At 42.5% G+C, this 15,499-nt stretch overlaps 1 protein-coding gene across 2 annotated transcripts; it reads right to left on the reverse strand.

Annotated features, from left to right (window-relative positions):
• Positions 1-5,342: 5,342 nt before the first annotated feature.
• LOC110497358 (protein phosphatase Mn(2+)-dependent 1K) lies at positions 5,343-15,308 on the reverse strand. Of its 2 annotated transcripts, XM_090210336.1 has the most exons (7): positions 15,153-15,308; positions 12,287-12,850; positions 11,962-12,062; positions 10,200-10,359; positions 9,824-9,968; positions 8,584-8,718; positions 5,343-8,130 (listed from the first exon to the last, which is right to left on the reverse strand). In XM_090210336.1, exons 2-7 carry the CDS (start codon positions 12,742-12,744, stop codon positions 7,999-8,001), a joined length of 1,131 nt encoding a protein of 376 aa, XP_090066462.1. In that variant the 5' UTR covers positions 12,745-12,850; positions 15,153-15,308; the 3' UTR covers positions 5,343-7,998. The 2 variants fall into 2 exon arrangements, with proteins under 2 accessions (XP_090066462.1, XP_090066463.1); XM_090210337.1 differs by lacking the exons at positions 5,343-8,130; positions 8,584-8,718; positions 9,824-9,968; positions 10,200-10,359 and adding an exon at positions 11,086-11,268 and having other exon boundaries at positions 15,153-15,304.
• Between the last annotated feature and the right edge of the window lie 191 nt (positions 15,309-15,499).

The raw sequence follows: 15,499 nt of genomic DNA on the forward strand, positions 1-15,499 counted from the left end.
AATGGGCTATACATATACAACGTTTAAAACTGCTTCGTTTACCCTGGCCAAGAGGGACAGGGCGCATAGTAGGCTAACAGATGCTGCTGTTAGCCCAATCTAGAGTTGATCAGACCGAAAAATAGTATCGTTTCCATGCAATACGTCATGTCAGATCGCTAATGTTTAGGTATTAAGAATTCTACATTTTTGTAACCGTTTTTTCTTGTGTCGACATTTATGTAACAGTTTCTGCTTGTGTAGGGGGAGTGATGTGTTATCAAGCTTGCTAAATACCAGAGGAAAGTAGAGAGCGCGCCTTGAGCTATCGCGCGACCTGCGATTTTCGTGAATCAAGACACGCAAAGCGCTGCAGCAGCACTCCGATATGAAGGACATAAAAATGGTGTGTGAGTTGACAAATCGTTTGAATGCTAAGCGTCGATATATTTTATTAAACTAAATCAGTTGCTTCTACACTTGATTAAAAAATGCTGTGATAAATACCGCCTCCCCCTCGCCACAAGTTTTCCTGTCCCCCTGACTGCTGTAGGTCTCTACATATCATTCTAAGTAGTCTATATATTGTTGGTGTATATAGGCAAAGATTGCATTTGGATTACTTATACAGTGTTATTTGGGTTGTCAACTGGATTCGTTCTGACGGTCGTGATTTCTTGTTTTTATGATTATTTATGTTGACCTACTTGTTAGACATTTTTGCTGCATTGTTAGGCGCTATAGTAACACAAGCATTTCCCTGCACCCTCTAACATTTGCTGCTGGGAAGCAATCACTTCAAAACATTTCAGTAATCACACACATACTCAATTATATCTTTCATAAAAACAAAACAACATATTTCTATTCTACACTTCCTAAACAAACACACCCAGAGTATCACATACCAATATACGTAAAATATGTCTGGAACGCAGTCCTTCACAGTCAACACCATAAACTAGTAATGGCAAAGGCCCAACTATGTTGACTCAGGGTAACACCTCATACTTTGCTCAGGACAGACCACAGCTGTCTCTTTAGAGAAGAGGAAAGGTGACGGATGACAATTCATGCTAATACACATTGAGAAAACAAGCAGAGAGAGCTGGAGTCACCAGTTTGTCGGCATTATGAATCAAATCAAATGTATTTATATAGCCCTTCGTACATCAGCTGATATCTCAAAGTGCTGTACAGAAACCCAGCCTAAAACGTCAAACAGCAAGCAATGCAGGTGTAGAAGCACGGTGGCTAGGAAAAGGAGTAAATGTCAGTTGGCTTTTCATAGCCGATCATTAAGAGTATCTCTACCACTCCTGCTGTCTCTAGAGAGTTGAAAACAGCAGGTCTGGGACAGGTAGGACGTCCGGTGAACAGGTCAGGATTCCATAGCCGCAGGCAGAACAGTTGAAATTGGAGCAGCAGCACGGCCAGGTGGACTGGAGACAGCAAGGAGTCATCATGCCAGGTAGACCTGAGGCATGGTCCTAGGGCTCAGGTCCTCCGAGAGAGAGAGAGAAAAAAAGAGAGGATTAGAGAGAGCATACATAAATTCACACAGGACAAGACAGAAGTACTCCAGATATAACAAACTGACCCTAGCCCCCTGACACATAAACTACTGCAGCATAAATACTGGAGGCTGAGACAGGAGGGGTCAGAAGACACTGTGGCCCCATCCGATGATACCCCCGGACAGGGCCAAACAGGAAGGATATAACTCCACTCACTTTGCCAAAGCACAGCCCCCACATCACTAGAGGGACATCTTCAATCACCAACTTACCATCCTGAGACAAGGCCGAGTATAGTCCACAAAGATCTCCGCCACGGCACAACCCAAGGGGGGGCACCAACCCAGACAGGAAGATCACATCAGTGACTCAACCCACTCAAGTGACGCACCCCTCCTAGGGACGGCATGAAAGAGCACCAGTAAGCCAGTGACTCAACCCTTGTAATAGGGTTAGAGGCAGATAATCCCAGTGGAAAGAGGGGAACCGGCCAGGCAGAGACAGCAAGGGCGGTTCGTTGCTCCAGAGCCTTTCCGTTCACCTTCACACCCCTGGGCCAGACTACACTCAATCATATGACCCACTGAAGAGATGAGTCTTCAGTAAAGACTTAAAGGTTGAGACCGAGTCTGCGTCTCTTACATGGGTAGGCAGACTGTTCCAAAAAAATTGAGCTCTATAGGAGAAAGCTCTGCCTCCAGCTGTTTGCTTAGAAATTCTAGGGACAATTAGGAGGCCTGCGTCTTGTGACCGTAGCGTACGTGTAGGTATGTACGGCAGGACCAAATCAGAGGGATAGGTAGGAGCAAGCCCATGTAATGCTTTGTAGGTTAGCAGTAAAACCTTGAAATCAGCCCTTGCCTTGACAGGAAGCCAGTGTAGGGAGGCTAGCACTGGAGTAATATGATCAAATATTTTGGTTCTAGTCATGATTCTAGCAGCCGTATTTAGCACTAACTGAAGTTTATTTAGTGCTTTATCCGGGTAGCCGGAAAGTAGAGCATTGCAGTAGTCTAACCTAGAAGTAACAAAAGCATGGATTAATATTTCTGCATAATTTTTGGACAGCTCGTTTCTGATTTTTGCAATGTTATGTAGATGGAAAAAAGCTGTCCTTGAAACAGTCTTGATATGTTCGTCAAAAGAGAGATCAGGGTACCAGAGTAACGTCAAGGTCCTTCACAGTTTTATTTGAGACGACTATACAACCATTAAGATTAATTGTCAGATTCAACAGACAGCTCTCTCACGACATCACGTATCTCAGTAGCCAAGACCAGGGGGGACCCAGGGTGCGTATTTGTACCCGTAGTGTGTGTGTGTTTGTGACTTATTTCTGGTTTGCTTTTTATGTGGTTGTGTAAACATGGGCTTAACTGATAAGAGAAAAGGGAGGGTAAGGTATCAGAAAGTAAATACTTCCCAGTTACAGTCGGAAATCATCAATCAAGTCATAATTGGTTTCATAACGCCAGATTATGAAAATGATGAAACAGTCCATCAGCATTTCATAACATTTTGAAAAAAGACAAATAAAATAAAATAAATCTGTTTCCCCATCAAATTGTTGTTGATATTTAAATTCGGAACAAATTCATCAAGTAAAAATATATATATTTTACTAGAGACTCTGATGATTGTATCAAAATTTATTGGATACAGGTGTAAACAGTAGTGAAACGCTTACTCGCTAACTCTCCTCGACAATTAAGTACAATATCAATATCAATCAAGAATCAAATGCCAAATAAAAAGTCAAAAATAACAAGTAGTAAATAAAGTTGAAGGTGAAAAAAGCAGTTAAAAACTCTGAGATGTTTTATATACAGTAGGATTTATAAAATATTCTATGTCAAATTATGATGACTGTTATACAAGAGTAAAGTGAGACATGACTTGGGTTTCTCTGTATACATCAATGATGTTGCTCTTGCTGCTGGTGATTCTCTGATCCACCTCTATGCAGACGACACCATTCTGTATACTTCTGGCCCCTCTTTGGACACTGTGTTAACTAACCTGCAGACGAGCTTCAATACCATACAACTCTCCTTCCGTGGCCTCCAACTGCTCTTAAATGCAAGCAAAACTAAATTCATGCCTTTCAATCGATCGCTGCCCGCACCTGCCCGCCCGTCCAGCATCACTACTCTGGACGGTTCTGACTTAGAATATGTGGACAACTACAAATACCTAGGTGTCTGGTTAGACTGTAAACTCTCCTTCCAGACTCACATTAAGCATCTACAATCCAAAATGATATCTAGAATCGGCTTCCTATTTCGCAACAAAGCCAGTTCTCTGCTACCAATGACTGGAATTAATTGCAAAAATCACTGAAGCTGGAGACATATCTCCCTCACTAACTTTAAGCATCAGCTGTCAGAGCAGCTTACCGATCACTATACCTGTACATAACCCATCTGTAAATAGCCCACCCAACTATCTCATCCCCATGTTATTTTTAGTTGTTGTTGCTCCTTTGCACCCCAGTGTCTCTACTTGCACATTCATCTTCTGCACATCTATCACTCCAGTGTTTAATTGCTAAATTGTAATTATTTCACCACTATTACCTCCCTAATCTTACTACATTTGCACACACTGTATAGACTTGTCTATTGTGTTATTGACTGTATGTTTGTTTATCCCATGTGTAACTCTGTGTTGTTTGTGTCACACTGCTTTGCTCTATCTTGGCCAGGTCGCAGTTGTAAATTAGAACTTGTTCTCAACTGGCTTACCTGGTTAAATAAAGGTGAAAAAAAGAAAAAAGTAGTTTACATAAAGTTATAATGATAATAATAATAATGCAAGGTAACACAACAAATAGCAAGAGGGGTGATACAATCTATTTAATTGACAAAAGGATACAGCAGGTGTAGAAAACAGTTGTTTAGTGGAGATATTCTATATTTGGTCCAAAGTGCAAGGGATATGCAAGAGGCACTCCCTGACAAAACAAACCAGAATTTCCATGAGCATTCGTGAGACTGACTGATGCATGCGTGCATACATGAGGCGAGCCCGCACGCCAATGTACACCATAGCTAGAAGCGTTACCACCCACATCAACTTTGATACACATCTGAAGACTGCATGAGGGCACAGGTGAATGTGAACTTCCATAACCTACAGATGTAGGATCTTAATGTGAACTATATTGGTCAGAGCAAAAAAATATCTGTAGATATTAGCTGGCCAAAAGTAGGCTACATGAAAAGTGCAATACTGTTAATATAACAGTGTGTTAGTGATTTACATAAATTCCCTGAAAATACACACTAAGTTCATCTGCATTTCCTAAGGTGTAGGAAAATTCTCAGCAACAAAAGTGATCAAATTAAGATACACTTGTAGGATGAGATTACGTAATACAATTTCAGACAACTTCTGAGAAACTGATGGTTGAGGTTGTCCGATTCCTTTTTCCAGGTACAGCAGCTGCTCTTGACTATAGATTTCAACCTGCTCGTTTCTCCTACCGCCCATAGTTTCTCGTCAAGAGATTCCTACCTCCAATGGTTCCAATCGACACTCATGTCACTTGCTACAATAGTGCCATCTACTGGACAATAACGTTGGAAAATGTACACAAATGAAGATTACATTTTTTTATTTCATTATTTATTTGGATAAATATTCAACTGTCGACCACCTGGACATCAACGGCATGCGAGAATAGGAGTGACAGTCCATTAAGTCAGTGTTGACAGTACAACATGTACTAGAGCTAGACAGAAGAGTTGATAGGAATAGGCACACACAGGTTCAGCTGAATATGGTTTCATACACTACAGCAGGGTTATTGTCATTGTTGAACATAGACTGTACAAACAACATGAAAACAGCTCCAAGTGATTTTAATTTAAGAAAGGTTTGCAATCATGTTTTAGTCAAACATATTCTTGCGGTCAATTTGCAGACTATGAATTATTTGTAATTATGTTCCACCCCCCCCACGTTAACAATCAGCCCCCAGCTGAATCTAGTTGATGATCCCTGCACTACAGTATACAACATGAACAATCTGAAGTAAAATACAGACTTAATAAAACCAACAAACATGTAGGAAGGCTGGTGAGATACTTAGTATTCAAGATTTTAGTTATGAGAACTCAGAGGAAACTAATACTCATTACAAACAGAGGATAAATAAATGTTCACATCGTGAGAGAATGGACAAACATAAACTGTCTACGAGGAAAAGCTAATGGTGGATAGGTACATTCATGGATTGTAGATGATCACATTAACGGTAATATTTAACAGTATAGCTGTTACATGGACATAAGTATTCCTGACTTGGATAGACAGCAACAAAATACAACTGTGGCTTTAATGTACATCAACGCAGCGTTACATTATTTATAACAACCTGGAAGCACCATAAGTGAGATATCCATGCGAATTACAGTCAAGTTGTGGTTAGCTTGGATCCCTGTTTGTGCTCTATTTTTACATCAAGTTGTTCTACAAATTCTTGCATTTGAGTCACTGACGGCATTTTAATACAGACATTCACATTTCACATATTTGTTGGTTAGCTGTCTCCTTTGTTCATTGTTGCATATAAAGGTTCCCTATGAAAAAGCATATTTGATTACAAGTGCAATACAAGTGATATTTTAGCCAAATCATTTCAACAACTAGAGGGACAAACTATAAAATAGTAAGTGAGCAATTTTAGATTTCCTTCTAAAAAATGTAATATATTTCAACTGTAACACTTAAAAATAGTACACTGACGGTTTTCCTGCAATCAAAACATATACATAAATATAACTATGTACAAAACTCACAAAATACAAATGACTTCTGTACCCAAGTTGAGAACATCTTAAATGACTGTATGGTTATCAGATATACACCATTTTACACTTTTTTCTGTTGTTCCAAGTCCCTATCACCAAAATAAACAAAGGCTCTCCCGCGTTAAGTTGTTCGACCTGTTTGTTGTCAATAAAGATACTCTTTTGGAATGCTATGGGTTGAAGTCGTTTTCGAGCCTAACGACCATGAACTGTGTTTACACTAAACTACTAAGTACCATTAGAACACAGCTCAATATATATTCTCTATAGCTTTACCTCAAAGTGATGCTCCAAAGCCTTCGCATAATTTCACCCAGTAGTTTTGAAAGAAGTGATCACGAGCCAAAACGGATCACTGAAGATTGTTCACAATTGTGAACAAAGTCATCATACAATATGTTACAAATTTCTAAGTGCTTTAAGATCTAGGACTGCATCTTTAAGGCTTGTGCAACTGGGGCATCAATGCATTCTGTGGCTCCCGAGGGCCCAATATGATTGTAGAACAGGGAGAACTAACACATTACATTCCATACTGCATGTGCCCATCTATTACAAGACTTTGGGCTTTTGCCATCATTTGGCTGGCTCTCTTTCTGTGTATTACAGTATCTACACACAGCTTTTCCTTCTACCATGCTGAAATTATAGAAACGCAGAGATTCAAATAGTGGTCCTTTAACACGTCTTGACTGCAGTGCGTGTGAGTGTTTTCCTATTAGACGGATATGAATTTGTACATATTGGTCAATCATAACCCTGTACTATAAGCAGCGCCTTACTGTACCCAAAATCCCCATTCTGAGAAGTTTGTCCTGAACTCAATACTGACAAGTGCTTCACGCGAAGAGACGACAGACTAAAACTGTTGCTCAGAACAAAACAAAGCAGCACCACAGCACAGTGATATCCACTAACAAGTACAGCGGATGAACTAGACGCATTGAAACAAATTAGTTCAACATCACCAGGAAATTAAAAAAAAGTGCGTTGTTGATTTCTCAGAATAACTTCCTACCAAAAACATTCTCCATGACATGCAAGTAAGAAGCACTTTCCCCCAAGTTTTCACAGACAAAGCTAATTAACGTCTGGTTTGCCTTACTTGGCACAATGCAAACTCACTTACACACAATGAAGAATAAGGTAAGTTCTTAGGCTTCAAGCTCCCACCAAGTCGTTGGCTTTCTACTGCAACCTTGTTTGCGTCCAAAATGGCACCTAATTCCCTATGTAGGGCACTACGTTTGGCGGTCAAAAGTAGTGCACTACATAGGGAATAGGCAGCGATTTTGGAGGAAGTGAAAAGGACGTGTTCCTTGTGAAGTGCACATAATGAGTCAAAAGCCTTTCTGTAGAACAGGCTCAAAACTACGGGATTATTATCTGTAAAATGGCATGTCATTGTTCCTAAGGCATCGGTTCTTGGTTAGCTGTGCTTTTCCCCTGTATGTCTTGAACTGGCCCGCCCTGTGTGGAGACTATTGCACATCGATAAGGTCCACAGGAATCTCCCTCCCCTTTCCCTTTAAGTCTGCTTCGATCAAAGTTATCCATAACCACAGAGCTCAGATCAGATTACGCCCCCCCCAGCCCTAACCTTCACCAGTAGGGGTGGAAAACATAAACTGACACTAGATTAGTGTCTAGGGGTAACTTCGTACTAATGACTACCCGGGTCCACCTGTTTAGGCCCAGCGGCCGCTGGACACGAAGCTGCGGCTGAAGGAGTAGCTGGTCTCTGAGTTCTTCTGTTTCCCCCAGGCTCCGAAGGGAACCACGATAATGGTGCTGTTGTCCTCTGAGCCATACTGAAGCGCCTAGGAGAGAAGAGACACCGCCACCAATAATGAACATTTGTCTCAATGTTTAACTGCTTCTTTAAATAACCAGGGGACATATTTATTTGACAATCCATTGAGGTTATTATACAGTTCCATATAGCTCCTTTGAACTCATTCATTTGCTAAATTTACATTACATATCTCTGCTTCAACAATTTCAAAAATCACTGCTGCTCTTTGGGATAGATGTTACCCCTGCACCCTAAGTCAGTGTTTCCTAAACTCAGTCCTTGGGACAGCAAAGGGGTGCACGTTTTGGTTTCTGCCCTAGCACTACACAGCTGATTCAAATAACCAACTAATCATCAAGTTTTGATCATTTCAATTAGCTGTGGGAAAAAAACAAAACGTGCACCCCTTGGGATCCGGAGGACTGAGTTTGGGAAAAGCTGCCCTAGGGGCTGTGGTGGCTCAAAGTGACCACTCTACCTGCTCTGAGATCCTCTGGGCGGCCTCTTTGGGGTCGTGGCACTGGTTGATGACATCACAGATCTCCTGGCTGTTCATGATGAAGTTTATGCCATCTGTGGTCAGCGCCAGGAACGAGTCGTGGACGTGATGCAGCTAGAAACAAATTAAGTTAATACCTTATTGCCAGACATCTACAAACAGACCATGACACAAGCCAGAGACTAAGCCAGACAGTCTCCAGTGATAAAGAGGAAACACATTTGCCCTTCGGAGCTTAATATGTCACTGTTCTGAGCACCCGCAGGCTAAAGACGTGATCAACCCTGACAAGATGACCCAAACACCTCAGGGGCAAAAATGACCCAAACACCTCAGGGGCAAAAATGACCCAAACACCTCAGGGGCAAAAATGACCCAAACACCTCAGGGGCAAAAATGACCCAAACACCTCAGGGGCAAAAATGACCCAAACACCTCAGGGGCAAAAATGACCCAAACACCTCAGGGGCAAAAATGACCCAAACACCTCAGGGGCAAAAATGACCCAAACACCTCAGGGGCAAAAATGACCCAAACACCTCAGGGGCAAAAATGACCCAAACACCTCAGGGGCAAAAATGACCCAAACACCTCTGGGGCAAAAATGACCCAAACACCTCAGGGGCAAAAATGACCCAAACACCTCAGGGGCAAAAATGACCCAAACACCTCAGGGGCAAAAATGACCCAAACTGAGTGACAGACACTGGCTAATTCCAACCTATTCCTCATACAGTGGACTACTTTTGTCCAGCCCTGTGTGGATCTGGTCAAAATGAATGCACTAAATTAGGTTCTGGTAGAGCTGGGCGATATGGACAAAAATCCATATGAATGCACCGAATTTTCACAATAACAATAAATTGGATGATAAGTTTATAACAATGTGCACCAGTTATTTATTTTTTTTTTTACATTACCCTTAAAACTACTACTTTCAATGTTGTGGCCATCACTGTCCCGTTAGCAATAGCCCATATTAGCAGAGTTATTTTATTTCAAACGTCATATTCCTCTAGTAACGGCTACTTATCGTTATTATCAATATCAGTAACATGTCAGAAATGGTCGGTATCGATAATTGTCCGTTTTTCTTCCCAGCTCTAGGTCCAGGTCAAAAGTAGTGCACTTCATAGGGAATAGAGTGTAATTTGAGATGTATACACTCTGATACTGCACAGTAGATCATTTCTCTGAGGTGGTGACAGCAGACACTCACTGATATTCTCTTGGTCTCTGGCTCGGCAATCACCCCGGTGCTCTTGAGGTCAAAGTCCCCGATGGCGCGTGTCATGGCTAACCTGCCGTTGACATGGGGCTGCCCCAGACTGTTCCAGGTCACCCAGCCACCGCTCTTCTTTATTCTGGAGGTAGAGACAGACAGACAAGTGGTTTTAAAGCACGGGAGAGGGCTCTTAAATGACTTACATAGAATTGTTAAAACTTACAGTAAAATCTTAATCCATAGTAGTTAACACATTTCTATTAGTGTCTAATGTGATGGATAAAACATGCCTCCTGTGACTCCCAACCTTACAGCTACCAACAAATGAATATCAGATCAAGTCTTTCTCAAGCCTGGATATCTGCCGTACCTCTCCTTCTCGTCTTTCCTCTCGGGGGTGTGGTCCGAGGTGAGTTTGAGGGCCTTGGCCTTGCGGCAGAGCATGGCGCGGCTGTCCCCCACGCTGCCCACCACCAGCTCTATACCGTCCCTCAGCAGGGCCACCGTGGCCGTGGAGCCAGCGCTCACCACTACAAAACCAGGAAGTAGAGGGAAACAAGTCAGGGGGGTAAACACATCTGAAGACCACACACACTCTACACAACTGTAAGGCCAGACACACACAGATAACAAGAAACACACAGAGCTGATTATGGTCAACTTGTTTCTCAAAACACACAATGAATTATTCAGATACATGCTCAAAATGTATTCTCACACATTCACAGCATAGGTGGCACGTGTCATACTCACACACACTCACGAGTCATACTCCACAACATGAGAACATAATGGAGGGGGAGGTTACTAGTCTAACAAAAGGGATGGCTGAAGAGAGACAGAGAGTCAGACAGACATGCATGTCACACTGTTTTAGGGTTACAGAAACAGAATGAGAGCAACTACAATACAGTCAGTGGAACTTTGGATCTCTGACCAGTGGTGTCATACAAAAATGTCAGAGTTACAATGAGTGAACTAATATAGAGTCCTATATACAGTGTACTGGCCCATGGCAGAATACAGGAAGCAGCAGTGACAGATAGCGCTTCTCAGGACTATCATCATGGTGATCAAATCTATAGGTGAGAGCTCTAGCTAATGCCTCTTTCAATAATTAAGTGTATAACACCTCAAATTTCACGACTAAGTTTCTATGTGTCATGTTTTGTACACACGGTGATTTGTGTTTTGTTCCCTCTTGGGTGTCCTTAGCAACCATTTGCATGGTAACATCCTACAGTTTCTGACTTTACAATGACCCTTATACAGCTGTTCAAATCAACTTGTGTGAGAGAAATAGAAAAGGAGAGAGGAGAGAGAAAGATGAGGAACCTTCCAGTAGTCCAGGATAGGACCCGCTGGACTCTCCATTATCTAGCCCCCCTTCTCCTTCCAAAAAGGTGCCTGGTGCCTCCAGCTCTTAGCTGGCTCCGCTGCTGTCGTAAATAACATGCACACACACACACACAGGGCATATTGGGACATTTCACGCCGTCTGTGGCCGACATTTTGGCCACACACTCAAGCTAAACTGATTGACTGTCACCATCTTGGCAATTAAACTAGGTCTTTCTCAGAGAAAACGGGCAACATTCTATGATTGCTAACATCTGGGTCTCCAGGCGACCTTCACAAAAGAAAATGGCTGCCAAAGGAACTGAAGGTAAACTTGATCCAGTAGCTTGGAAGGGTGCATGCACTACAAGAGGACAACCCTGATTCTTATCTGCAGGGCATCCAGTGGAGGGATTTGTTTAGAATGCTTGTCTGCCACATACATGTCCTAACCTGTGCTTTGCAGTCTGAGAATGGTGACCCTGGGTATTAATGTTTAGCTTTCACAGCACTGGAGGCAGCGACTGAAAATACACGTTAGCTCCATTTAGGATCGGTTAAGTCATCATAGCTCTTGGCAGAGCAGTCACATTGATAAGTTAGGCTATTCGTTCATATTTCAACACAAGCTAATCTAAAGACTTTAGCTTCAAAACTAGGTTAAGTTTAACATAAAAACAAAAACTCAGTGCGGTCTATATACATTGTCAGTACAGAGACAGTCTATATACATTGTCAGTACAGAGACAGTCTATCTACAATCCCTGACGTGCAACATCACAGACGGAACCTACCATGAGGGAAGAAGTGGAGGTGTCTTGCCAAGGCTTTGTCCAGTTCAAGGAATGCTTTAGTAAGAACAACTTCCAGATTGTCCTCCTCTGTTACAAGATCCCTGAAATAACACCAAAACACATTAAATCAATCAGATTCATTTCCTGCCATCTCAATGGTCTCAGCCTGACCTCTTAAGAGATTTTGCAAGTATAAAAAGGATAAAAACTAAATTGAAGTGCATTTTTTTCTCCAGTCCATTCAATACACATTAGGCCATAAACTGATCCTGCAGGCCAATGCCCTGACTAAACACAGATAATACAACCCAGCCAGATGACTTACTTAATGTACTTCTCCATGTACTTGTCGCAGAAGTCTGCCGCCTCAGGCCCTCCGTGGCCGTCAAACACGGCAAAGTAGAGGATATTGTCTGTCATCTGGGAGACCTGGAAGCGGTCCTCATTCTCCCGCCGGTGGCCGATGAGCGAGGCGCAGCCCACCTTGGACAGGCTGACCTTGGGGATGGGCTTGCCGTACTTGATGGAGGGCGACAGGTTGATGGGCTCATCTATGCGGTTGTCCCAGATGCCGAACGAGTCCCAGGTGGTGGGCTTGCCGCTGCTGTCCGGGTCGAAGCGTGTGTTGCTGGCCCGCAGCAGGCCCAGGTGGAGAGGCCGTTGGAGGGGGAGGTCATCCTGCAGGGGTAGGACACTCACTAGGGCTGTCTGGAGGAAACCCCTCTGTCGCATGGCCTGAGTCCCCCCCGACCGGGCCAGGTGGATGAGAGCGGAGGCTGACATGATCACCAACCCAGCAACAGCAGCAGACGACTCCTCGCGGGGAGAGAGATCCTCTGGCCAACAACACAGGTTACCCTAGAGCAGAGTCTTCTGGATAGCAAATAGGCTAACAATTGGGGAAGAATGATAAGATAGCTATTAGATTGAATGTCAAGTCAACAAGAGCTCCTAGATAGGTGCTGTAAATTCAATAGAAGAGTTGGACTAGGCCTTGGAAATGTCAGCCAGCTTAAGGCCTGGTGTGTTCTGCCAGCTGCAGAGCGGCTGAGTTCCAATAGATGTCACAGGAATGGATGGTGGCTGGATTGATATTTCTGTGTTTGTTGATGCAGGATACTCACTCTCTCTCTGTCTTTCTGTGTCTCTCGACTCCATATAACAGAAAATGCATGTGAAATTGCCTACTTAATTAAATCAAGTGTTCTTCTCTATTCCATATGTAGGCCTAGCCACATCTTAAGATAGGTTATGTGGAACTTTAAAGTGCAGTTTTAATGCCTCGGTCATCATTGGTCTAACATGATGGTCCTTCACTGGACACTGCTATCTAACCTCCAAACGAGCTTCAATGCCATACAACACTCCTTCCGTGGCCTCCAACTGCTCTTAAACGCTAGTAAAACCAAATGCATGCTTTTCAACCGTTCGCTGCCTGCACCCGCACGCCCGACTAGCATCACCACCCTGGATGGTTCCGACCTAGAATATGTGGACATCTATAAGTACCTAGGTGTCTGGCTAGACTGTAAACTCTCCTTCCAGACTCATATCAAACATCTCCAATCTAAAATCAAATCTAGAGTCGGCTTTCTATTTCGCAACAAAGCCTCCTTCACTCACGCCACCAAACTTACCCTAGTAAAACTGACTATCCTACTGATCCTCGACTTCGGCGATGTCATCTACAAAATAGCTTCCAATACTCTACTCAGCAAACTGGATGCAGTTTATCACAGTGCCATTCGTTTTGTTACTAAAGCACCTTATACCACCCACCATTGCGACCTGTATGCTCTAGTCGGCTAGCCCTCGCTACATATTCGTCGCCAGACCCACTGGCTCCAGGTCATCTACAAGTCCATGCTACGTAAAGCTCCGCCTTATCTCAGTTCACTGGTCACGATGGCAACACCCACCCGTAGCACGCGCTCCAGCAGGTGTATCTCACTGATCATCCCTAAAGCCAACACCACATTTGGCCGCCTTTCCTTCCAGTTCTCTGCTGCCTATGACTGGAACGAATTGCAAAAATCATTGAAGTTGGAGACTTATCTCCCTCACCAACTTTAAACATCTGCTATCTGAGCAGCTAACCGATCGCTGCAGCTGTACATAGTCCATCGGTAAATAGCCCGGTAAATAGCCCAACCAATAGCCCTACCTCGTCCCCATACTGTTTTTATTGATTTACTTTTCTGCTCTTTTGCACACCCGTATCTCTACCTGCACATGAGCATCTGATAATTTATCACTCCAGTGTTAATCTGTTAAATTGTAATTATTCACTCCTACGGCCTATTTATTGCCTACCTCCTCGTGCCTTTTGCACACAATGTATATAGACTATTTTTTTTCTACTGTGTTATTGACTTGTTTATTGTTTACTCCATGTGTTGTTGTCTGTTCACACTGCTATGCTTTATCTTGGCCAGGTCGCATTGTAAATGAGAACTTGTTCTCAACTAGCCTACCTGGTTAAATAAAATAAATAAAAATAAATAAAAAAACATGACAAGCTGTAAGTGTCACTTGCTGTGTTGCCTACATTTCTTCTTTGTCACACCTGTCCTGAAGCGTTCTGAACATTTTGTCAGAATCAGTTGATAACGATAAGTGATAACTGCATTATTTTAACTGGAGCAGCTAAAGAGCATGAACACTAGACAGGAGTCAACAGCACTTGTTATTTTACTACAGCTGAATAAATATCTAATTATTCAAAATATTTCATTAGGCTCTTTAACAGGCATGCACAAAAGTATAAATAGACTGATTTTAAAAAAAAATAATGATTGACAATGTTAACGTTAGCCCATTACTGAAGCGTATTTTTCTAATGTAAACACAAACTTGACAAACCCGCATGACGCAACACCATATCCCATAATCAACAAGCTAGCTTGCTAACTAGCAACCAAACAAGCTACCGCTTGGCTAGTTAGATAGCTGCAGTGCTGTGCATAATGTTAACTAATGGTTTCGCCAACGACCCTTGTTTATTTAATCACACTAACGTTAAATAGTAAGGACAAAGTATTCCTAATTTGACACTATTTTTAGCTCATTTGCTAGGTAGAGCTATGCTAACAGTAGCTAGCAAAATAATCAATGATTTGTGCAGCCTATCTCCCGCACTTGGACAACAATCACATTTCTTCGGTATCTCTCAGCAGAAAACGTATTTTTACCTTTAACTCTTTACAACGGCTTCGTATATGGTGAAAAGCTGCACAGCGTACAGTTAAATTCATCAAAAGTGTCCGTGTGTTTAGTGCGGAACGCTATCAAACAAGAAGAGGAACTGCGCCTGTCACCCGCGCAGCACGAATCAGCATGCTGGAAACATTTACGCCTCCCTCCCACCCAGTTGTCACTAGTTACCACAGCCACAAAATCATTGGCTAAAATGAATGAAAACAGAAAATAGCTTTTTGGTCTTAATTTAAGGTTATGGTTAGGTATGAGGTCAGCAGTGAGGTTAAGGTTAGGGTAAGATTTAAAGTCAGATCTTAAGAAGATAAATTGTAGAAATAGT

Source organism: Oncorhynchus mykiss, chromosome 19 (assembly GCF_057628025.1).
Source record: "Oncorhynchus mykiss isolate SJ-2025 chromosome 19, ASM5762802v1, whole genome shotgun sequence".
Taxonomy (NCBI): domain Eukaryota; kingdom Metazoa; phylum Chordata; class Actinopteri; order Salmoniformes; family Salmonidae; genus Oncorhynchus; species Oncorhynchus mykiss.